At 42.7% G+C, this 24,099-nt stretch overlaps 3 protein-coding genes across 4 annotated transcripts; 2 read left to right on the top strand and 1 right to left on the bottom strand.

The window, feature by feature from the left end:
- The first annotated feature begins 674 nt into the window (after window positions 1-674).
- On the top strand, window positions 675-6,860 carry maf1b (MAF1 homolog, negative regulator of RNA polymerase III b). Its single transcript, XM_010744125.3, has 8 exons — window positions 675-1,248; window positions 2,466-2,554; window positions 4,564-4,695; window positions 4,791-4,953; window positions 5,044-5,165; window positions 5,254-5,373; window positions 5,495-5,587; window positions 5,670-6,860. The coding sequence occupies exons 2-8, from the start codon at window positions 2,472-2,474 to the stop codon at window positions 5,692-5,694; spliced, it is 738 nt and encodes a 245-aa protein (XP_010742427.1). The 5' UTR covers window positions 675-1,248; window positions 2,466-2,471; the 3' UTR covers window positions 5,695-6,860.
- A 535-nt stretch (window positions 6,861-7,395) lies between these two features.
- Window positions 7,396-14,837, bottom strand: arl8 (ADP-ribosylation factor-like 8). Its single transcript, XM_010744124.3, has 6 exons — window positions 14,344-14,837; window positions 12,025-12,085; window positions 11,788-11,935; window positions 10,376-10,459; window positions 10,054-10,205; window positions 7,396-8,984 (listed from the first exon to the last, which is right to left on the bottom strand). The coding sequence occupies exons 1-6, from the start codon at window positions 14,387-14,389 to the stop codon at window positions 8,936-8,938; spliced, it is 540 nt and encodes a 179-aa protein (XP_010742426.1). The 5' UTR covers window positions 14,390-14,837; the 3' UTR covers window positions 7,396-8,935.
- Window positions 14,838-15,476: 639 nt separating this feature from the next.
- Window positions 15,477-23,895, top strand: nsun6 (NOP2/Sun RNA methyltransferase 6). 2 transcript variants are annotated; one of them, XM_019271610.2, is made up of 12 exons: window positions 15,477-15,611; window positions 17,115-17,198; window positions 18,092-18,247; window positions 18,345-18,439; window positions 18,782-18,888; window positions 18,989-19,142; window positions 19,301-19,382; window positions 19,476-19,595; window positions 20,025-20,169; window positions 20,254-20,399; window positions 21,793-21,918; window positions 21,995-23,895. In XM_019271610.2, exons 2-12 carry the CDS (start codon window positions 17,124-17,126, stop codon window positions 22,178-22,180), a joined length of 1,392 nt encoding a protein of 463 aa, XP_019127155.2. In that variant the 5' UTR covers window positions 15,477-15,611; window positions 17,115-17,123; the 3' UTR covers window positions 22,181-23,895. The 2 variants fall into 2 exon arrangements, with proteins under 2 accessions (XP_019127155.2, XP_019127153.2); XM_019271608.2 differs by having other exon boundaries at window positions 18,342-18,439.
- Window positions 23,896-24,099: the final 204 nt, after the last annotated feature.

Below are 24,099 nucleotides of genomic sequence, written 5' to 3'. Positions count from 1 at the left end.
ATATTTTTATATTTTTAGTGGAGTCCAGACTACTATTCTCTTTATTGTGAGTTTTATTTGGTCAGATCAGTTTGCTGTCGCTGCATGCTTGATGAAATGAAATCAGTCAGCGTATTTTGTGCAATTTAGTGCAATGCAGGTTGTTTTACAACAACAATAACAATAAACAGATGGCAACACACAAAAAGTCCAACACGAACAAAATCTAAAAAAACTAGTGTGCAAAGACACAATTGGAGCATTTCATAATGAAGGGAGTAGCGTTAAATCCAGAATAAGTCAAAGTGGCTATTTAAACTGCGTATTTTATTATGCATCCAAACTAGGATTATATGCATTTATACGTATTTTGAAGTCATTTTAAAGCAAGTTTAAACGTCCAAAGTGGCTGAACTAAACCCTATACTCACAGGAGGTGATTAAATGCACATAAATATCTTTTTAAAAAGTCCAAACAAACAACTATGAATGTGCAGTTCTGGTTTCTGTTCAGAGATAAACAGCCGAGTCGAGACATTTGACACAACTCTAGCCTAGGGATTGACCCAACACGCGTTAACCAATCACATTCGTTGTCAGAAATATAGACAGATAAAACAGCCAATCACGAGGGGGCTTTGATAAAAGTAGGCGTGTCTGTCCTCGGAGCGTATATAAATAAAAAGGGGCTGGGTTTCCCCTCCGTACAGTAGGTCTCCGTTGTTTTGATGAGAATAGATGTGTCGCTGAGATATTTGACGGTTTTTAAGACAGCTTGAGCCGCTCTGGTGTATCTTTCAGGCCTGGTAGCTCGTTAGTTGCTACTTTTGTGATCGAGTCGCTCGGAAAAAGGCGACTTGATTAAGCCAACACGGATATTTTTTAGTTAAAATCAGGTCTAAAGGGATGCCGCTGCAGACAGACTCCGACGGACGCCAGCAGTCTTTGGATTTAATCTCGTCGCATTTAATCGGGAAGAGCAGCTTTTCTATAAATTTAAAAGGCCTCAGGATAACTCATTCTCGACCGAGTGCTTTTGTAAGATGCTTAAGCTCGAGTAAGAATTAAAAAACAGTCATTTAAAACAGAGCTGTGAGTTGATATAACAGTCAAAGCGAGCTAACTAACTAGCTGCCGTTAGCTGGTCAACAACAAAAGCGGGGGGTCGTTCATCTTCTCTGCCCCGACCAGAAGCCGCTCGGCTCGGTGAGACGAAGTGTCTACAGCCGCCCCCTTTTTGAGGCCTGCGCTGATTTCAAACATCGCTCGGTGAGTAGTGGGATTATTATTGTGTAATATTTTGAACCAGGAAGACAGATCTGGACAAGTTGGACGTGTTGGGGGAGGGGCGGGAAGAGGAAGCTGCGTTTGGGTGTTTGCAGAGCGTCCTCTGGGGGCGCTGCAGGCACAAACTTAATTATTATTCATGTTAATATTTATTTATATTTACTGACTCAATTAAAGGCTGTGGTTAGTGACACCGAGCTACACGTTTTTGGACGTTTAAAAAAAAACACGTTCCCATGGTAACAACATAGTATCATCATGTATCTGCTATCTTATTATATTGTTATACATTATTATGCATATTGATCATCAGCATGCAAACATGCATCAAACATGCATTAGAATAAGCCTGTAACACAGTGTCCGTATGTTAAAATGAACCTGAGATGCATCTAAATGTAAATATGTACAGAGAAATTAAACATTTGCAAAGGATTTAAAAATAGTTAGATCAGTTTTCTGTAGGGACAACAATAATTATGCAGCTTTAATCAACCATAAACACATATAGGTTAATAAGCTAGTATATAAATAGGTTAATAAGGTGAAATAAAAGGTGAATAAAGTCAATTTAAAAGTTATTTTAGGCCGTTTAGACACATATTAGATAGATAGACAGACAGACAGACTTTATTTATCCCAAGCTGGGAAATTACAGTGCAGCAGCAGCGTTACACACAGTGACGATAGATAACATAAGAATAAAAATATAAAGAACAAACTATACATAATAAAAAATCAAAATGGCAGTAGTACATAAAAGGTGTTGTACAAAAGTATGTACAGCAAATTGGCAGTACAGAGGAATTAAACATTTGCAGAGGATTTAAAAATGTGCACAGAAAATATAGATATATAACCGTGTAAAGAAGTTAACCTGTGCTAAACATCTATGGAAAAATATATATAAAGTGTTTTATACAAATATGAGAAAGAACTACAAATGGGGAGTGTTGCTCTGTTTACAGCCTAATTTATAGGCGTGCATATATGTTTGTTTACTTTTTACATGATTTTCTATCTTAAAACTGGTTTATGAGAATCTATCCAGATTTACTTTAATGTAAGTTTACTGTCATAGGTGTTTATAGGTTTAATTTTAATGTATGTTTATTGTGTGTCATGCTGCTACTGGATCAATACAGGATCAATAAAGCATCTATCTGTCAGCTTATTGACTTTGTGTCCTTTCTGTGCAGATCGCAATGAAGCTGTTGGAAAACTCCAGCTTTGAAGCCCTCAGCTCTCGGCTGTGTGTTGAAACAGGAGAGTCTCGTATCCTTGGCAGGTAAGGCTCGTAACCACAGCAACACAAACACCTGAGCCCACGGCTGTAACGTGTGTGTGGGTATATATTATTTCACTCTTATAGGAGCAGACACACACACACACACACACACAAGGGGGTGTGTATTATTGTCCGAGGCCACTAAAACAAACCACGGTGACAAGAAGTTAAAAGCAATAAAACAATAAAATCAATCATCAACTAAAGGCCCTTTTTAAGAGACCCGTGGACCTCAGGAGACGCAGGCCACAAATAGTTCAGCTAAATAACTCAGGGCTTTAAAGGTGCCCGGTAAAATCTTAAAAAATAACTTTGTAGGCGAGTGTTTGTACATAGTCTGACTGCTCTGATCTGTTTTCCTTCAGGAAGGGTTACACCTGAGGCAGATGGACTCTGTTGTAGATCCATGAAGACGTTTCACCTCTCTTCATGGATCCACAACAGAGTCCAGTTGCCCCAGATTGAACCCTTCTCCAAGGAAGATGTCCTGGACGATATAATATATATATGAAAACTCTCGTCTTGACATGTCTTCCTCAAACGAGGAGTGTGTCAGAGGTGTGTCAGGTTCAGAGATCAGTCATGAACAGGGGCAGTAGAGCAGACATGTTCCTGCATGTTCTGCAACATTGTGATAGCAGATTACAGAACTGAAACTTTGACACTAGAAGTTAATAACTAACTGGTAGTGCGAGCTTTGACTTGGTGAACTGTACAAACATTTACAGTGTGTTTTTTATGTTCTGCAAGGCCTCCAGTCAGCGACAGTGTGGTTACATAAAGGGCAGTGGGCTGTGCGGCTATGCAGCGTGGGCGGTGGAAAACCGAGCCTCTGTGCTGAGTGTGTGACCTGGAGTGACGCACAACCCGGTGTCCTCTCACACCGCCACTCTGTGGCTTATTTTAAAGGCCGTTGTGAAGTGTGTTATTGTCACGTACGTGTCATGCACACATAAACACACGCAGCAACACTGCTGCTGATAGCTGAGCGCTGCTGGAGCCGCCAAGGCTGCTTTAGGGGATTAGTAAGACTGCAGACTAAAAATGAACCCACAAGGCAGTGACAGAAGAGGCTCGAATTTTACCACAACGTGTGGTGATTGTTGTACTTGTGCTGCAGTTAGAGCTTCATAAAACTAGAAGACAGACGCTCTGTGTAAAGATCATTTGTTTCATGCACAGTTCAGCACAAACGGGTGATCCAGTCATCTATATAAAGGCACTAAAACAAATGTGTGTGTGAGAAAGTACAGATGTGAGCAGAGCTTGTTGCTGCTTTTAAAAATAACCTTCAAGTGTTTATAATCTTCACCGTGCTCCGGTGTCTGCCATGTCATCCAGTTACCCACAATGTTTTGTCGGCAGGTCAGCTGTGTCGCGTACGGAAAAACCAGGCCAGTTATTTCCACCGCGGTGTCCGCTGCCACCCGGCGTCCCTATAATTAGTCCGGCGAGGGTCTCAGTAGTCGGGCTCTATCTCGAGTTGCACAACCTTTTTGCTCTTGCATAACTCCAAACGCGGGAGGAGGGTGGGCAAAACAAACAACCACACACACACAACACACCAGTCTGCTCAGCTCGCATATCTGCGTCTGACCCAGAAACACGAACGAGCACGGAGGAAGTTTTAGCAGCAGCTTGTTCTTGTCAGGTGTCTGTGCAGATATGACTCCGGGAAAGACGAGGGGCGGTGTTGTCAAACAGAGTTATGACTTGTAGAAATGTTGCAGCCCCTTTTTTGTTGTTTTGATACTTGTGTTTTCCCCGAATGATGAAGCTGCAGCGTTAAAAGAGCTGAATAGTTTGGTTTAGTTTGCAGCACAGCTGTCATGTTTTAGATAAGATTAGATTGAACTGCACTCAGATCTGTTGTGTAACTGTGTTTGAGCCTAATGGAGTGTTTAAAGTAATCTTAAGGGTTTAACAAACACATTAACTCGTCTGAAACCGTGTCCGTTACATCACAGCACATGAACGTTGGTGACATTCACTGTTTTTTTGTTGTGCAGGATCGAGAGCTACTCCTGTAAGATGGCAGGGGACGACAAACATATGTTCAAGCAGTTCTGCCAGGAGGGGGAGCCGCACGTCCTGGAGGCCCTCTCCCCTCCCCAGTCCACCAGCGCCACCAGCCCTTCACAGTGAGTACTGCAGCCCTTGGCAGAAAAAAAACACTCAAAGGTCGGTACGAGGAAGAATTTCTTTTAAACTCCCGTCTCTGTGTTTTTGTCTTCAGGCTGGGGAAGAGCAGTGAGGACGGGGAAAACCCCCTGAGCGACAAGTGTTGCAGGAAGACTCTTTTCTACCTCATCACGACGCTCAACGAGTCGTTCAGGCCCGACTACGACTTCAGTGCAGCGAGGGCCCACGAGTTCAGCCGAGAGCCCAGCATGAACTGGGTGAGTGCGCCGATACTTCCCACGTCACGGATGAATGTGATGTTAGAAAAGACTTTTTATTAAACCGATGTTGTGCTGACCTTCCTGCAGGTGGCTAACGCAGTAAACGGCAGCTTGTTCTCAGCCGTGGGAGAGGAGTTCAACTGTCTGGGCCCGGAGCTGTGGAACGCCATCGACCAGGAGATCAACCTGCAGGGCTGTGACATTTACAGGTAAACACACGAACACGTGCAGGTAACTCATGCTGCTCAGAGTCCCGTTGGCGCTCTGGGCTTGATGACTTCACGTTTGTGTTCTCAGCTACAACCCCGATCTGGACTCAGACCCTTTCGGTGAAGAGGGGAGCCTCTGGTCCTTCAACTACTTCTTCTACAACAAGAAACTGAAGAGGATCGTGTTCTTCACATGTCGCTCCGTCAGGTCAGCACAGAGCCAGTAAAGTTAGAGAAAATCTAAATGTTTTACTGAGGTTTAAACAGCAAGAAACTAAAAAAATGTTGAACTAATGGAATAAAAGTGAACAAATCTGTCATATCTGCAGCGTCTTGAGCGGCTACGGCCGTGATTGTCTCGACAACGAGCTGGACATGGAGCTGGATGACGAGGAGGAGATGGACGGCTTCACTGAGGACAGGTGAGACTCCCGATCATCCTGTTTTGTGGATGCGTTTTGCTTCCACGATGAAGACTTACATCTTTCTTTCCTTTTTTTCCAGGTTCCCTAGAGCTCTGTGCGTGTGATTCTCCCAGACGGACACGCTTCGGCCAAAGAATATCTCGGCTTTTCCTCCCTCCCATCTTTCACCCCATCCTTTTTTTTGTTGTTGTTGTTTCTTTGCTGCCTCATCCAAAGCAACTTCCACACGTCACACTAGTGCATGTTTGAAGGCTTCCTCTTCTGCTGGCAGTGAACCGAGTGCCGTGAGTCGGTGGACATTCTGTTGAGACCCCGCGGTAACTTTTGAGCTCCTTCATTCTCCAGTTTTGTTTTGTTTTTTTGTGACCATGAGCTCCAAACAAGCACACACGCACACACACACGTATATACGGGCTTCTCTACCCACGCAACATTTCCAAAGAGACCACTTGACGGACGCTTGAGATGGAGATGAAGATGAAGAAGGTCTTGGCGTGGCAAACAAAGACTGCAAGCGAGTTTCTTGCAAACGATGTCAAAAAAACAAGAAGTCCAGTTAACACCAGCATCAATGAGAACTGACACAGATTTAAGATTTGATACTCCATCAGCTCGAAGCCGAGTCCATGACGACTCGTCTGGTTAAAGACTGACTCGCCGATCAGCTGAGAACTCATCTGTTGTTCATTGTTTGCTGTCCTTGTGTTGCTTTCTACGTGACAGTGACGTTACTGTGAGGATGTTTTTTTTTTTTCCCGCACTGAGTTTTGAAATCGCTGCATTTATATCTGAACCTTATTACTGCGAGCGCTCGTCTGTACTTTTAGACAGTAGGGGCATTGCCGAGGGAACTACCGGCACTCTGATTGCAGCTTAGAAAACATATCAGCTTTTAACAAAATGTCCCTTTTGTTATGTTCCCGTTCTCCACGATTCATTTTATAAGTTGTTTTTAAATCCAGTATTTTTCCACTGGTCACCGCCCTCTAACCTGTTTCTAAATGTCGGTCTTGCCAGTGTTTTTATTTGCTCATTACCTCAGTGCAAAGGCTTCATTGAAAAGTGAATGTATAGTACAATTTAGAGAAGAGAAAAAACTGAATTTAAAAAAAAAAAGTGGCGTTTTTTTCATTATTTTATAGAAACTGAGAAGCTCCTTTTACGTTCCTTTACAAGTTGGTAGGAGTTCTGTGACTTTTCTTGACTGCTCTGTGCTTTGTTTAATCGGCCGATATATTACAGATGTGAATAAACCGGTGTTTGAATCACACGGAGCCTGATTCCTCTTCTTTGATAACAGGAAAATAATCATTGTTCAGCAACAAGACCAACTAATCCAAGACCGGAGTGTATAGAGACTGAGACCAGGCTTTATAAAGCATACTTAAGCAGCTAATATCCACGAAAACTCTTTGGGTGATGGTTGCTACATTTAGTCACCGTGTTATACGTGTAGTATTTACAATCAGTGAGCGAGGGCTGGCTCAATTCGTGGCAGTGGCAGCTAGTAGCGGCACTTCGGCACTGACCTGCCGTGGCAGCTGCCTCGGATACTGGCACCGGAAGTGCCACTATAGGCCTTGCCGCTGCCACGAATTGAGCCAGCCCTTGCTGAAATAAGTTGTATTCTTTCAGCCGCTTTATGAAACGGAATCTTATTCCATAAATGATAAAATGAGACAATTTAGTGACACCCCAGAAGTTTTTCTTGGTCTTGATCAATCTGAGTAAAATCCTCTTTGTCTGAGACAAAACAGTGAAAATGTAAAGTGCAAGACGAGAAAAATAAATGAAAGTATTCAGGCTCAAAGTTCAAAACAAGCTTTTATTGAAAACAAAACTGAAGTACAGTACATGACCCAGACTTCGACACCACCACACTGAGAGTACATGATCAGTTCCCTTCCTTTGTGAGATCAAGGTAAAAGCTGTAAACCTTTAAAGAGTCTGGGGGCTGCACAGTTCACCCTTTTCTCCTGTCAAAAAAACAAAACAAATCTATTCTAGAGACCCAGAGGCACCTCCCTGACCAAGATGGACACCAGTTCAATGAAACTCATGCACCTCCAACTTTTTGGCCGTTGGGGAACTCTCAGAAAGGTTTACATGGTTTCAAAGTGACGCGTGCATAGATCTGTTATTAAGGGATCAAACGAGGGGGGTGAAAAATCATGAGCGGACACACACACGCTCATCCAGACACTCGTCTCGGCACGGTTAAGGCTGAGGATCAAGTATTGTAATCGCACGACTCGTCTTGACGCAACTTTCCCCATGAACGCGTGGCACCTGTTTGACGGCGGTTCCCTTTTTGTTTTTCTTTAAAAAGTACAAAATGTTTAAAAGAGGAATATGAGCCAAAAACGGCCACACGGTAAACTAACGAGGTGTTGATATGGAGGACGCGGTGAGATGAGTCACGCACACTTTTGCAGAGAGCACCAATGATCGTCTGTTAATACAAAAAACTGGTCTGGGAGCCAACATGAGCAAACAAAAAGTCTACAAAAGCAAAAATTAAATAAAAAATAATGCATCACTGACAAATACATAGTGTTTAAATTTAAAATACTGTTAATAAAACTGAGCTTTGTACCTGCATTTCTTAAAATTTCAGCCATTCAACTCTTCGCTAAATTTAAATTAACGTCCGTTTTGTTCCTAGATGGTCAGTTTTTAAAGAGAAAGCTTGCACGCCAGCACTCCAGGAATCCACACACACACCGTTTGGCTCAATGACACGCAAGTACAGGCTCCGGGTTAATGAGAACAAGAAGGGAGGTTCATATTTGACCACGTAGTGTGAGAATAACCACAAACAATGTAGCTTATGAAAACTGAAATCATGTGTAACAGATTTTTTTAAAAATGTCTGTGCTAAGAGTGAAATCAATACTGTGTGTAACCCCTCATTATCCCACCTGAACAAACTTATAAAGAGGCAAAAAGATATATAAGAATAGAGCTGCACCGACGTGGTGTCCATGGCATGCTCGCTGACATGATGTGGCGTGGTGTAACATGATATGTATGTAGTGTAAATGAGCCCTGCTTCGCACTTGGACACACTCTTTAAAACTTCCATCTCCTCCTTTACCGTAAAAAGCGTCGTCTCCATCCACAGCCGGGTTCAAAGTTTCCACCTGCTCCACCCGTAACAGTTAAGCTGTGGAGGAGGAGGGGTGGGGTGGGGGTCGATGCTCCCCTAGAGGCCGAAAGTCCATTAAAATTCATCATTTAAAAAAATAAAAAGTAACAATAAGCCAGTAAGGACAAGCTGCTGTTGTGCCACCCTGTGGGTGGTGCAGGTAGTCAGGCCGTCGACGGGCGGGGGGGGAGAGGGCGCTATCTGAGTCCAGCTCTCGAGGTCATCCACTCAAGTCCTTGGCATAAACTGAAGGAACAATAAAGAAGAAGAAAGTCAGACACTTCATACTTCAGAGCTTCAGTGACCTCCACTGTTGTAATAATGTGCAGGTTATATCATCATCATCATCTTCCCTCACTGTGAGAAACATTCAGTGTCCTCTCAGAGGGCAGGTGAAGTGAAACTCAGAGCACACAGCGACACCTGGTGGTTCAATGAAGTCATAACAGGGGCCAACACACAAACCTACGTACTTCTTATTAAATCTATATATACACACACTGAACAAAAATATAAACGCCTAAGGCACAGCTGTGCAATATTCATGCTGTCTAATCAGGATCTTGACATGCCACACCTGTGAGGTGGGGTGGGAAAGTGCTCACCGTCACAGATTGTTTGAGAGAAATGTATTATTATTTTGTGTATACAGCAAATGTTTTAGATCTTTGAGTTCATCTCATGAAAAATGGGAGCAAAAACAAAAAGTGTTGCGTTTATATTTTTGTTCAGTGTACATTTTGCATGACTTGTAACTAAACAGATGAAGATATTTCCAGACTTGACATTATGTCTCAAGTTCTCAAGCTCTGCTGCAAAACTTTCTGAATCAAAGCATCAAAACTTTGGAGCTCATCGGCCGCCAGACCAGCTTTGATGCCTCAATATAATAAACTTCAACTCGCGTTGAACTGTTGTAACCCATTAAACTGTGGCACTAGTTTATTTTCTTGGGTTGCTCCCAACATATCTGTGCACTTAAATTTCTCAGAAGTGTGATGGACCGTACTCGTACTGGGACTTTTACACGATGGCTGTGGCCAAACGTTTGTAGAGAAGAGGGAAGAGTCTCTTTTAAATCCACATCGGAGGCAGAACCGTTGAGGTGTCGATGCTTAAACTGAAATCGTGTCTTTAGTTTGTCTGTTTTACTTGATTTGTCTCGACAAGGACTCCTTTGAAAAAGAGATTTTTAATCTTCCTGTTTAAATAAAGGTCTGTTTAATTGATAAACATGGTTATTGATCACGAACTGGATCCTTCAGGTCGGTTAAAACACGTATCATGACGTCTATGGTCAGCGTGCATCTCTTACCCTTCTCCTGTAAGTGCGCAGCAGGACTGTATGTGCCAGGGGTGGTCTTTGATGGAGCTCAGGGTGAGGTATTTGGAAATCTCCGCTGCAGACATACAGTCCTTCATATCCTGCTTATTGGCAAATATCAACACAGCTGCTTTCCGCAGGTCCTGAGGGGAGGCCCATGGAGAGGACAGAGAACAATGAAGCCATAAACAATGCAGCGGGGTGGAAAAGGGCGAACCGCGGTGGAAAAGAATCAATGCCCGCTATAAAAACAGTCGGTTCTGTGTAGTCTGTTTCCTCGCGGCCGTACAAAAGACGTGTTAAGATGTGTTACCTCATGAGCCAGCATCCTGTAGAGCTCCTCTTTAGAGATGGCCAGCCTCTCCCGGTCTGTACTGTCCACCACCAGGATGATGAACTGCAGAGCAGGAGGCAAAAATCACACTGAGTGACCTCTTTTCACAAAAAGACATTCACAGCAATGAAATGGCAGCACAGCAGGTGGGCACTTCCGGGCCAAAGGGGCCACACAAAGGGCAACTGGTGACGGCTATGCTAATAACCCCCTTTTATGAATGAGAGACCCCGAATGACAAAAGACTAAAGGACGAGCTGATTCTGGTGAGATGTGTGAGAGACGATTCAACAACACGCGTCATCCAACACCACCGTGACCCAAATCACAGCCGGGGACCTGCGTGAATCTGACACAGCCTCAATGTAAAAGGTGGAGTTACTATAGTAGCAGCAATATATGGTTCCTATAGAAACAGCAGGGCTCCTAGTAACCGGCTCTGCTGCTCCTGAATGCAAACATGAGTAACACTGGTGCACGTTACTGTAGTATGCTGCATTACGTTTGAATAGGATGGACACGAACTGTCATTTGTTTTTGCATATAAACAGTGTTTTCACAATCAGTAGATGAATTGTTTAGACTGTCAAATGTGGAGAAACGTCTCTAAACTCGCAGTAGTAGTCTCGAGCTGCAGCGATGAACTGATTTTACTCTTAATCTCGGTTTGAAGCGTCGTGGTTTTCTAACCGTGAGGCTCAGCGACAACAAGTGTTTCTGTCATAATCAACGAAGCACAATGTAAACGGCAGCAAAGCTCAGAGAAGGAGCGCTGTATTGTGTCTACACTTAATTCTCGCCAACACAGTATGTAATCTCTTCAGGGACATGTGTGGCTGGTTTGGTTTGTTCTCTGTATGTTCTGTACACGTGGCGGTGTTGACAATAAAGTCCTGTTGACATCAGTTTAAATTGTTTTATCGCTGCTGTTGTTGTTTTTGTGTGAAGCTACCGGAGATCCAAACAGAGATTTGCAGAATAAAACTTTTAGTTTCAGCTCTAAATGAAACATAAAAGCAGCAGAGAGATGGACTAAAGTTGTGCGGCATGTTAAACTCACGCTGACTTGTCGTGTGTGTGTGTGTACTGCCTGTGAAACTAAACTGCGTGTTTGCAGAGCGCTGTCTTTAAAGATCTCCCACACATCTGCCTCTGCCACGACTCTCCCCGCCCTTCTCCTTCTTCTGCCTCCTCCTCTCTGAAACACAGCGGAGGTTGACCCTCGCTTTTTTTGCTTTTCAGACGGGCCCCTTTGTGGGAAAAAAAAGGGTCGACCTCTGACCTGGGCGGCCCCTGCCGCCGTCTGTGCTCTGAACAAACACACCAGCTGCCAGAAAAACCTGGACAATCCTCTGCTGCCTTCTCACCTCTCTCTCTCTGGCGTTGCTCACCTCTGTGTTGGAGTAGTAAGTGTTCCAGGAGGACCGGAGAGACTCCTGCCCTCCGATATCCCACATCAGAAAGTGAGTGTTCTTCACTACGATTTCTTCCACGTTGCTTCCGATGGTGGGCGACGTGTGGACCACCTCGTTCATCAGACTTTGAAAACACAAAAGCAGAAGCATAATGTGAGTTCTCCAAAGTCCAAACACAGCCAAGAAAGAAGGAGATGAAGAAAAAACACTTACAACTGGTAGAGGATAGTGGTTTTCCCTGCGTTGTCTAGTCCAACGATGATCACCTTGTGCTCTGCAAAAGAAACAACAATAGACAGCAACGAGTTTGTCATTAGGGATATACAGCTTGAGTCTATACAATGCATTCCTGTCCCTTCAAAATCAACTTATTTCCTTCCTCCAAACTTCCTGACCTCAATTTTCTATTCAGAGAAGAAGCAGCAGTGGTGGTGGTGGTTGTCGTAACAGACTAAAAGCAGAATCAGAGCTGACACAGACATGCCAAAATATCCCACTTCAGTGTTTTGACTTTTTTTTCTTTCTGCCCTCCGGAGGCCTCCGGCTGCTGCTGAGGAGGAAGGAAGGAAGAAAGTCTAATCAGAGGGCTCGCTGCTCGGCGCACCATGCCGAGTTTTTGGAAGATGTTGCACGAGTATTGCTTCCTGAGACAGAAGCTCGCCTGTGACGCCGATGACAGCTCGACCGTCGAGCATCATCATGTGTGAATTTCAGTGTAAAACGAGGAGTCTGGAGGGGAACGTGTGTCAATCCAGCAAGTCAAACACAAGATTTTTTGCTGTTTTCAGTTCAAATAAATAAACTTTAATCCATCACTCAGAGGACTATTGTTTGGTACACACACCTCCAGGTCTGTCTGTTTTTTCCTGTCTAAACATGTGTGCACTTTACTGCCGTCCTCTGTTCACTGTGTTCAACGTTTCATGCAGCACCACGGTCCTCGGGGAAACACTTGTTTCACAGTACAGTTGTTGAAGAGACTAATCACGCGACCAAACTCTGCTGCATCTGTCTTAAATTTGCTTGTTTTAGCCCAAATCCGAAACAAAAAGTATTTAATTTACTGTCGCATATAACAAAGAGCCGCTCACACATGCGAGAAGCCAAAACCAGAGAATATTTATTAGTGTTTAAAGTACATGAATGTCATTTCGGGTCAATCCACTTGATGGTTGCAGCCGTTTTCCGGCTTTCTTTCTGTTTTATTCTTGAATGGAAGTTTTACAAAGTAGTTTTACTCTTTAGTATAAGCTTTTATATATTTCTATTCAGGGTTGGTATGTTTGCTATTTTGACCTGGGCTCTCACTGATGTTGCGTCTGACCTCCCTCCTCCGTCAATTCAAGATTTCAAGACTCAACACGACGGACTCCTCGTCGGGATACGTTTTTGTTTTCCACCTTTCTCGTCTGTAACTTCTGTACATGAACACAATCCAACAAAACGACGGAGATTCACTGTAATAATCTTCCCAAATGACCCGTAACAGTTTTAAGTGCATGTTCAACACTTATTTTTTTTAGAGTCGGAGTGACTCCTGGTGTGGAGAAATTTACATCTGTGAAGGCTCTCGGTTCATCTGGAGCAACTGGACTTGTCTGTAGATCCGTGAAGACCTTCAGGTCTGGAGCAGCCCCAGATCTAACTCCATTCGCCTTCCTTAGATCAATCGACCTGTGCCCTAACAAAGACTGCAACACTTCCCACGCACAAGACTCCTAAAACAGTAACGTGTCTCTTCAGATTCAAAACCACCAGGGAGGAAAATAATGCAGATTCACACACTTATCTTCTGACACTGATGCACCACAAAAAAAAAAGCATAATAAGACACCACACCTCGGGCCTTTATGATCTGAATGAAGCAATAAAAACAAACCACACAAGTGTCATGGCACGATCACCTCCACTAGGTCAGGTAACTTAATTACACGGTGTCGATTACATGTAATTAGCCACTCAGATCTCACCTGTAATCTCTTGAAAAGTGAGTGTAACGTGACACTGCGGTGTAATCCAGAGGGATTAAAGTGGGGGAGATGAAAGTGGGAATAAGGATTTTTAAAATAAATGTGAAAGTTGCACAGTCAGTTTTCTTTTTGCCTCGCCTGCAGCTGAAGCAGTTTATTAATCACCATCTGCTGGATGATGCTTCAGCTTTTTCTGGGTGTGTGTGTGTTACAGATCAGATTATTTTCATGTGTCCTGCATCTTATAACTCACACACACGGTGAGAGGATCAGATGAACTCAGAGATTAAAACATCTTCACCTGAGAGTCAGGGCTGAAGTTATGTAATGTGTTGTGCCCTAGAAAGTGAGGCAGAGCTGCCTTGAGGTGATCCTGATAAACTAATAAAGAGATTAACTGACACAGACGGGGTCCGTGGTTCAGCCTCGGTCCGTGGTTCAGCCTCGGTCCGTGGTTCAGGTCTGTGAAACGTGTCGTGGATCATTTGTCTCCATCTGTTGTCGCTCACTTCGTGCTAACGCTTTCCGCTAACACCTCAGTTAGCTCCGTAACAAATCTCACCTTGGTTACAGAAGAAGCTCCACAGTTTGGCGAATATGAGGCCCATTGTTTTCGGTTATTGTCCGTTCCTCTGTCCCTCTGTCCCTGTGTCCCTGTGTCCCTGTGTCCCTCTGTCCGTCCGGCAGCAGCAGCAGCACCGAGCTTCAGTCCGCACCGTTCAATCCGTGGCTGGGGCTGCGGCTAGCGGCTAACATTAGCCGGATGATCTGTTGTCCTCTTCAGCGCTGACTCCATGCGGCCCCGTTACATTGAGTTAAACATTTAAAAACTCAGCTCAACGCGAGGATGAAACCGTGTGAGGTACCACAGGTGTGCTGGCTTCTTGTCGAGAGTCCGAGGAGTGTGGTTAAAGCCTCCACAGAGCGTCTGAACCGGAGCGGAGAGGCGCAGCGCCGTGTTGACTCTCTGCTGCTGCTGCTGCTGCTGGAGGTGCTGCGGAGAAAACTGCGACCCCAGCTATTCAGTGATCTTCCGGTGACGTGATGACGTTGACGCACGTTAAAAAGGTTTCAAAAATAAGCGAGACACTTTTATAGAGAGAGAAGTCATGTTTAATAACTTTTTATTTATTTATTTTTCTCAGGGCACAAATCTGGATCTTTGTTATAATAACAATTAATGCAATTATAAGCAATATTTTATTTTATTCTGTTTTATTTTATTCTGTTTTATTTTATTGTTTATTTTATTTTGTTTTATTATTTTATTTTCTTTAGGAAAAGATCTGGATCTTTGTTATAATAACAACAATTAATTTTTGCAATTATAAGCAGTATTTTATTTTATTTTATTTTATTTTGTTTATTTTATTTTATTTGTTTGTTTAATTTAATTTAATTTAATTTAATTTAATTTTTCTTCAGAAAAAAATCTGGATCTTTTATAATAAAAACAATTAATTTTTTGCAATTATAAGCAGTATTTTAATTTAATTTAATTGAATTTAATTTTCTTCGGGAAAATAACTGGATCTTTGTTTTATTATTGTTTTATATTATACATAGTGATATTTATTTATTTATTTATGGATGTTATAATGACAACACTTTAATTTAGCATTTCTAAGCTTGTATATAAACGTGTAGTAAATGGTTTATGACACATTATAACATGTTTATTAATGTCTTTGTGAGGCTGGTGTACAGACAGACAGGTATCACACAGGTGTGTCCGATCAACAGGCTGCATTGCTTCAATTCAACCAGTGTCATGTGACCAGGCTAGTGACGTATGCGGAAGTTTCGGCACATCCACGACATGCACAGCGCGTGAGTACAGACTAAAACAGATTTAACGCCGCACGTGCAGACTATTAATGTAACTGATTACTTTAATTAATGATTAATGTGAGAAGCGCGCGCGTTGAACGAGCCGCGTGAAGTCTGTTTAAATGTTTTTTAAGAGTCTCTGAATGTCACTCTGTAATATTTAATTCAGATATAGTGTCATTAATAAACTTTATGATCAGGGTCAGTGAAGATAAATGAGCTGGATCTATTTATTCTGTGCTCTACTGTATTTGTTTTAACTGCATCTGTTAAAGTGCCACTGATTTAAATGAAGCAGACTGTTATTGTTTGTTTATTTGATGTTTATTTGTTTACAGTGCTGCTCTAAACTTTTCTATTGGTTCACCCTGATTTCCTTATTTAATCAAAACCATTATTTTCTATATGAAAGCTATAGCTGCAGGTTTATCAATTCAATATACTCTTTAAAAAAAAATCAATTGTGTGGTCAAGACTAAATTAAAAAGAGTTTTATGTAGGTGCAAACGTGTGTGAATCCTGAGCTGCATTGGTTAAAACAAGCAGTTAGTATTAGTAACCACTGAAATGGACCAATAACTTCAGAGATGTTTAGGGACGAAAATTGTGCATCACTGATTTAAAACCAGGTCACTTTATTCTTACCTGGGTGAACCCACACAGGTCAGTCATCATGCCGAGAGGAAGCGAGAGATGGAATATAAAAAATAAAATATTAACAGGAGACACAAGAACATTGGTACTGGCAAATATCCTCCAGAGTAGATGTGAGAGACTGATGAGTCACTACAGAAACCGTTTGGTCGAGGTTAGGAGCTGCAGTATCCTTTTTTATTTTTCTGAATTTTTTTTTTTTTTAATAAATAATGACAATATAACCATTTCTCTTGTTTGAGTCCAGGTCAGTATTGTGAATTGGGGTATAACTTCACATTAAATAAGGTTATTTTAGTATTTTCTTTACAACAAGTCTGACGTACAGATATAGACATGAATGTGGGCATTAAAGGACATATCGTGATCAAAGAGGCCGGGGTGATCCCATCTATAAGCATGAATCAATGCCACGCACTACAGCGTTCATAGCCTGAGCTAATATACACAGAAATACTCAAAACTCAACATGAAAATACACAAAACAGGCCAAAAAGCGGACAAACTTACAAACAAAAAAGCAGTAAAATGACCCTAGATCAGTCCTGACTTGTTACTTCTTTAAAAAACTTGAGTTTAAAATGATCCCAGGTATATTATTATTATTATCAGCGTCTGTGCTGCAGGAACACTTCACCGTACTCACTGCAAAGAAGTGTCGATATTTTCTGATTGTCCTCCAGTAAGCAAGTCTGAACCACTGATGAGTTGTTCAACCTTATCCGATCAACTTCAGAGGCTTCCAGGCTGTAATCACATCGCAGATACGTCCGACTGTCTCCTACTGCAGTCCATCAATCAGGATTCATTTACTCTTCTCTCACTGATTGGATACTTCTCTCTGCACAGGCTGAAGAAATGTCGATTTTTCCGAGAATTTCTCTGAAGCCTGAAGTGACTGAATTTCTCAGGAATGTGTTCCTGAACAAGGAGGTAAGGATTTATTTTATTTGCTCTCTCCTGGACAATCGTAAATACACGTCATGTATCTGTTAGAAAAGATAAGACAGGAATCTTCACGGCATAGTTGAGACGATATCCTGATCTCAGGAGTACAAATTCACCCAGACTAACACATTTGATCTCCCCAATGAATAATCTCTAACTGCTCTTTCATAGCCTGCAAGAAGTATGTAACGCTTTACGTCACTAAGTCACGCACCACCAACTATTTCACTGATTTTGGTAAAACTGGATCATATTTTATGGAGAAAATGTTTTCTTGTTTTCTCCATCTGATGTCCTCCGCCTGCTCTGCCTCAACTCTCCGTGATTTACAGAGTTTCCTGATGGACAGTGAAGTAAACCGTAGCTGCTGTTAGCTCAGTTTGTTAGCCAGGTGCCCAGACCGTGAGCTCAGAGCACCGGGGGAGTGTTAATGTTTGTATCACAGGCGTTTTGGACCACCGCAAAGAAGAAGAGGTGGTTTTTAAGACCAGAAGTGGAGCTGGGCAAGTGGGCAATGTAACTGGCCTCAACAGCCTCTATGGACATAATGACAGAGGTGAAGAGACAGAAGAGGAAGCTAAGAAAAGAAAATGAGAAAGTTATCGCGTCGTTGGACAAGAGTAAATCTGGGATTGACTTTTAGTGGTTGGTGAGAGCTTGGTGAAAGACAGACGCCGTGCTGGGCTACTTGCAGTTGGACTAGTCAGTAACATTAGGTTACTTTGCCTGCTTGCCCAGCTCCGGTTCTGGCACGACACTGGCTCCACTCCCTATCAGCTTTGAACCGATCATCCGATTATTGAAATGAATAAAGTTGCTGAAGGTTTTCTTATCATTCAGTCTCATACGTCGTCCTCTTGTTTTGCTGTTGCGTTCAGGTGTTAGCTGCGGTCGGTCATCAGGAGGCAGAGTCTCGTTTCCAGAAGCTGCTCACATGCCTGTCTCACCCGCCTTCGTACACTTGCGTCCGGGCCAGCACTCATCTAGCTCCGCTGGAAGAGATCCAACACAAGTTAGAAGAAGAGCTGAAAAAAGTGAATCTTTATCTTGATATGTTTTCAGATTTTTGTTGCTGCATGTCGGTCAGTCGAGTCCTAATCAATCAGTATGTTGTTGTTGTTGTTGAAGCAGCAGATGTGCAACTCATCAGCAGAGGAGATCTCCGTTCAGATTCTTCCTCACCCGCGAATTCCAGATGTGCTGCTCCTTCCTGTCGATGGCCCGAGGTATGTGAGGAATGCTGGAACAACGTCAGACAGATCTGAATCTGCTCTATGAAGTACACACTTAGCCTTAAAATTGCAGTATCAGTCCGACCGCTGGGCGGGTGTTTCCTGAGGCCAAACCCACGAGGAATTTCATAAAATAACGACAGAAAAAAAACACTGACTCGATTCCAGCTGTGCAGAGTTTGTTTAGGTGTTCATTCAAGTGTGTTTTGATGCCAAAAATACAGTAAAAATCAATCATGGTACATGGTGGCCAGGAAACGCCACATCCCCAGTACTAAAAGGATGTCCAATGAGAGATTTAGAGGTTCATGACTTCTCTTTCTCTTGTATCCTCAGACCTGTGAAGCAGCTCAGCTCGGAGGTGGTGGTCGGTGCTCAGTGTGGCAGCGCTGTACTGAGAGGCGCTCACGTCTTCGCCCCGGGGATCGTCGCCAGCCCGAAGTGTAAGACTCAAAAAAGACTTCCTCATTTGAGTTATCAGTCGACGTCATGTATGCTTTTACTTTGTGGTCATCTAACGTGAAAGTGTTTCTTTGTTTTCAGACATGAAGGCTGGAGATGTGGTGTCCGTCTTCTCTGATTTGGAGGGTAGGTGCACCCGAGGAGCCACGAGCTTCGAGGGGAAGAGGGTGTTTGTGGGAAATGGAGTCGCTCAGATGGATCGCTCAAGGATCTTCTGCACTGGGGAACCTCCCAAGTAAGTAGATAAATTGAAAATCTCTCTATCTCTTGGTGTTCATAAGTTATTAGCATTCACAAAACGGATGCCTGACCTGCTTCATCCTGATACAACAATTTTAGTGTCTGCATGATTTTAAAAAACTACTTGTGGGTCATTGTCGTCTGTTGTTTTAGAGGAATCGGTGTTCAGATGGTGGAGCCACTTTACCAGAGTCCTTCCTTTGATGGCGTTCTACCCAGCCTGGCATTCCTGCAGGTGTTTATGTGTACTGTTCCTATCTAGTAATATCAAAATGATGGTTTGGTTAAACTTCTGCCTCTTCACACGTGTGATTTCATGCCGATGCAGAACCTCCCCTCTATAGTCGTGGGCCACGTGCTCGGGCCTCGTCCTGGAGAACGGATCTTGGATATGTGCGCCGCACCCGGAGGGAAGACCTGTCACATCGCAGCACTCATGGAGGATCAGGTACAAGTTCATGAATGGGTCGGCTGCAGATGTTCGCCGCTCTGGTTGTCAGAACCGGTTCTTTTTGACACAACTAGATCCAAATTCTTTAACGTAGAAACTTTGTTCAAACATGAAAATGTTCAGCACAGCTGAGACCTCATTGCTTTGGCTTTTAGTGTTCGTATTTTTAATAATTTAATACGGAACTATCGAAGAAAATGGACACATTTGGAGCGCCATCCAACTGCCCCATTGGCTCCAATTAAACAAAACCAGAACTGTTTTTGGCTTCATCTCCCGTATTTCTGACCCTCACAATCGTATATTTAGAGATGCATACATAAATGTATAAATACACTGAACTTATCCCTTTAAGTAAAGGATCTGAGGACTGTATAACTGATGATTTCCAAGCCTTGTAAGTTCATCTCTGTCTCTTTCACGCAGGGCGAGGTCGTGGCCTTGGACAGGATTCGAAATAAGATCGATCGGATTCTTCAAAACGCCCAAACGTTGCATTTACGCTCCATCAAAGCCTTTTGCTTTAACAGCACTCAAGCTGTGAGCAGCGACCCGGCGCAGGAAACTGAAGGTAAACAACGACAGCAAGGACAGATCTCAGATTGATATTTGTTAAGTCGATAACAGCAGGATTCAGTCTTGTGTTTCTGAACAGGACCTCCCTTCCCGCCTGAAAGTTTCGACCGGGTTCTGCTGGACGCTCCCTGTAGCGGACTTGGGCAGAGACCCAACATGGGCAGTACCTGGAGCCTGAAGGAGATCTGCTCCTACCAGCCACTGCAGCGCAAGTTATTCCACGCTGTAGGTTTTTACCACACACACACACAAAACACCCGATACCCTCTGGAGGGTTGTCCTCATGTCACATTGATAGTAACTCGTTTTTTGACCATTAGATGGCAGCAGCGTGTAGTTTACAGATCATAAATACATCAAGTCTTCTTTGTAAATCTCCGAGTCTAATCTCATCAAGCGTCTTTTTAAAACTGCAGCCCATCGATGCTGTAACATTTTCTACGATTTTACACTTAGAAAGAGTGTCGTGCAAAAAAACTGTTTGTTCAATAGAAAGCAGTTATGCAACATATTTCTCCTTCTGCCTTTACCAATATTATTTATTTATACAAATATATAAATCTAGTTGGAGGTGGATCTTTTTTGTGTGTTTTTTTTTTTTTCGCTTTAAGCCATAAGCTGTGAGGTGGATTATTCGAGCGCAGAGGACATCATTTATCCCCCAGGTGATAAAAACAGTGTAACGCTCCATCAACATTTTCTCAAGGTTATTCAGCAACATAACATGGACTTAAGGAAGAGACTGAGCTGTTTCTACACATATAACACAAACTCTGGCTGAGAAGTGAAGCGCCAAAAACTGCATTTCCTCAAACGTTCACTTGAGTCTGGCTCCAGAATGAGTCAGTCTCCATAAGTCCCCATGTTCAAATGTCCAACTTCACAGCAGAAATAAACATGTTTACAGCCTGGTACAAAAAACAGTTTTGGTCTCTATAGCTAATTTCCCTGTTAATGACAACTGTACTGAGGGTGAATTTTTATATAACTCACCTGTTCAAATTATATTAAGACTTAAAGTTATGCATAATTAACAGTGTAGACGCTTTGACAGGTAGGTGCTGTTACAGATGGCTTGTTTGAGCAACCAGGCGTCTTTCAGCCGCCTCAGGCCAATTTTTAGATTAGCCTATGGATGACACCGTCCATTCTTAATACTGTCATTAACTTTGATATAAAATCTGAAACAAGTTATTATTTTTGGTCACTTCGGAACAGCAGAAATAAGTTCTGAACACTGAAGTATCATTACTTTTAAAGCTGACATACTTATTTACACTTCCAGCAGTTACAGAGCAACATTGTGATTTATTTGGAGACGTGTTTCTGGTCACTAAATTAAAGTAACTCCCAATATTTACTCTCTTTTTGCTCTGTTTTTGGTCTCCACCATCTCCAGAGGGGAAATATCTGGCTTTTTGTGCAGGTACTGTAGTGTGTATAGAGTTTTTTGCTATGAGAGCAGTGAGAGTGGAACAAAGCGGTGAAGTTGTGTGCTGGGAAAAACCAAAACAATGAGCTAAAACTCGCTTTAAAGCACCATAGAATTTCACATTATCACATGGTTAAAAATGTTAATACAAACACATGACTCCATACATCTTGTGGTTGTTTGCAGGCGGTGCGATTGTTGAAGAAAGGTGGAGTTCTTGTCTACAGCACCTGCACGGTGACTCTAGCTGAGAACGAGGAGCAGGTAGCCTGGGCCCTCGACACCTTCCCCTGCCTCACGCTTCAGCCTCAGGTAAAAACAGCCACAAAACTCACAAATGCTCCCGAGTGATGATCTGGAAGTGTTATCAAATCACTGTCTTTCTCAGGAGCCTCACATCGGCGCAGGAGGCATGCTGGGAGCCGGCCTGTCACCGGAGCAGCTTTGCCTCCTCCAGCGGTTCAGTCCTGAGCTGAGCTGGGACCAGACGGGAACAGACCGGGCAGCTCCGCTCCCCTGCAGAGCCGACAGGGACACCATCGGCTTTTTTATTGCCAAGTTCCTGAAAAACTGACTACAGGTCGGGAACAATAGTGTTTATATTACGACACTCTGTGTGCTTTGACGGGGTGGAGATAAAGGAGGGGGGTGAAGTGTTGACAAAGACGCTCACTGCGCTGTTTACAGCATCTGCCTCTCAACAGCTGCTCTCTAAAACTGCGGGCCATATAGGGATAAGCTTTATAAACACAGAGGGGGAAAAAGAGAGAGAGGGAGGGAAGGCACGTGGGGATGGAGGCTGAATGAGTATTGGCAAATGCAGCAGGGCTAGCGTCGCCATAACAACAGTGACGACACAGCTGCCATGGTGACAGCGGATTGGCTGGATCTCAGGAAGTAGCATGCAGAAAGAGGTCATGAGAGGTATTAAGAATTTAGTGTCTTTTTAGCAGCGGTGGAGCTAATTAGTACTTAACAGAGACGATGCTGTGTGGCTCTGTCTGTGGAGGAGGTTATATTAATTTCTTTGTGATAAAAGACTTTAAAATCTCCCTTTTGTGTCATTTTTATATCAAAAAACAACACAAATTGATTAAACATTGTTCTAAAAACACCTTAAAATACTTAATGTTCATTTATTCAGTGCAGATTCGTGTGTACGGTCAAACATCTGGCCCGTGAGGACCTTCACAACGACCTCTTCCTGGGAATAACATCAGATTTTTTATCTGGAAACACATCACCGATTAAAACTACTGCCCCAGTTTTGACGTTCAAACATTAAAGATCAACTCCGGGAGCGCTTGTTTCGTCTACTTCCTATTTTAAGATTCATCCCCTCAGTATTGTCATTCATGTCGATGTTGTCATGACGACTAAGGAGGCTAGGCCGGTGAGCCTACCTCAGTCGAGTTTTTCAGATGGACTATTTATAGACCCGACATCGCTTCCCTCCCTTTCCTCCCGTCTGGGTCTTCTTGACAAAGCACACATCAAATTCCTCTCCCGCCCTTCTTCGTCCGTCCTTTGTTGCCAACTTTATTCCTTTTATATTTATGCATTACGTACATACACATGTACACTGTTAGAAAATCTGTAATGCTACCAATGTAGCATAGAAATTTAGTTTTTTCTTTTCTTTTGTTTTTTTAATAATTACAATTGTCAGGCAAAAACAAAGACAGTGAAGGGACATTGGTTGGTGGTTTTGTAAACAGAGAGGCTCAATTCAGATTTTCAGAGTCGATATGTCTGAAAATATGACGTGATCCAACTTTTGCATTTCATTTAAGCACACGGGGGCCGGCGTTGGAGGCTCTTAAACCATCACTCTACGTTAAATAGATCTTTGTCAGGGGAGTGAAATAAACAAAATCTTTGTCTGGTAAACATTTTGAATCGTTTGAGTTGATTTTTAAGTGAAGATCTCCTAAAATAAACATTCTTTACACTATGAAGTGGGAGTTAAACAACATTCGTTATAAAAGGGGAGACTTAATAAAAGATGAACCTCGATGGAGTTTTGGTACTGTAAGTTGCTAATGTCATATCAAATCGCTTTCACTTGAAACCAACGTGAATCAGTTAAAAGTGCAGAATAAAGGGTGTATCAATGTTATAAAATGTTTCTGGACCCATACAAAGAACAGTACTGCATGTTAAAGAGAGAAAGTTACTCTAGTAAGTTGTTTGTCTTGTAAGGCAAGACCTTTTAAGGTGCACCTCGAACGAGGCATAAAACCAAATCAAGTCTAAAAAACTGTGGACGCAGAATTCAAAAAAAAAAAAGGGAACTAAGAAATAAAATGACCAACATAAAACTGACAAAGTTATCTGACACTTCACGGATTTCTCACTGAGAGTTGGAGCAGAAGATCGAGACCACTTTCACATCTGCCCGTTAAATATGAAGCTACCGCTAGCATTAGCAGCTAAAGAGCAGCTACAGCTAAGCTATCCTTAGCAGCTAAGTAGCAACTACAGCTAAGCTAT

The sequence above is a fragment of the Larimichthys crocea genome, chromosome XXIII (genome assembly GCF_000972845.2).
Source record: "Larimichthys crocea isolate SSNF chromosome XXIII, L_crocea_2.0, whole genome shotgun sequence".
NCBI classification, from domain to species: Eukaryota; Metazoa; Chordata; class Actinopteri; family Sciaenidae; genus Larimichthys; species Larimichthys crocea.
The sequence above is the reverse complement of the archived record's forward strand: the minus strand, read 5'-3'. Positions and strand labels throughout refer to the sequence as shown.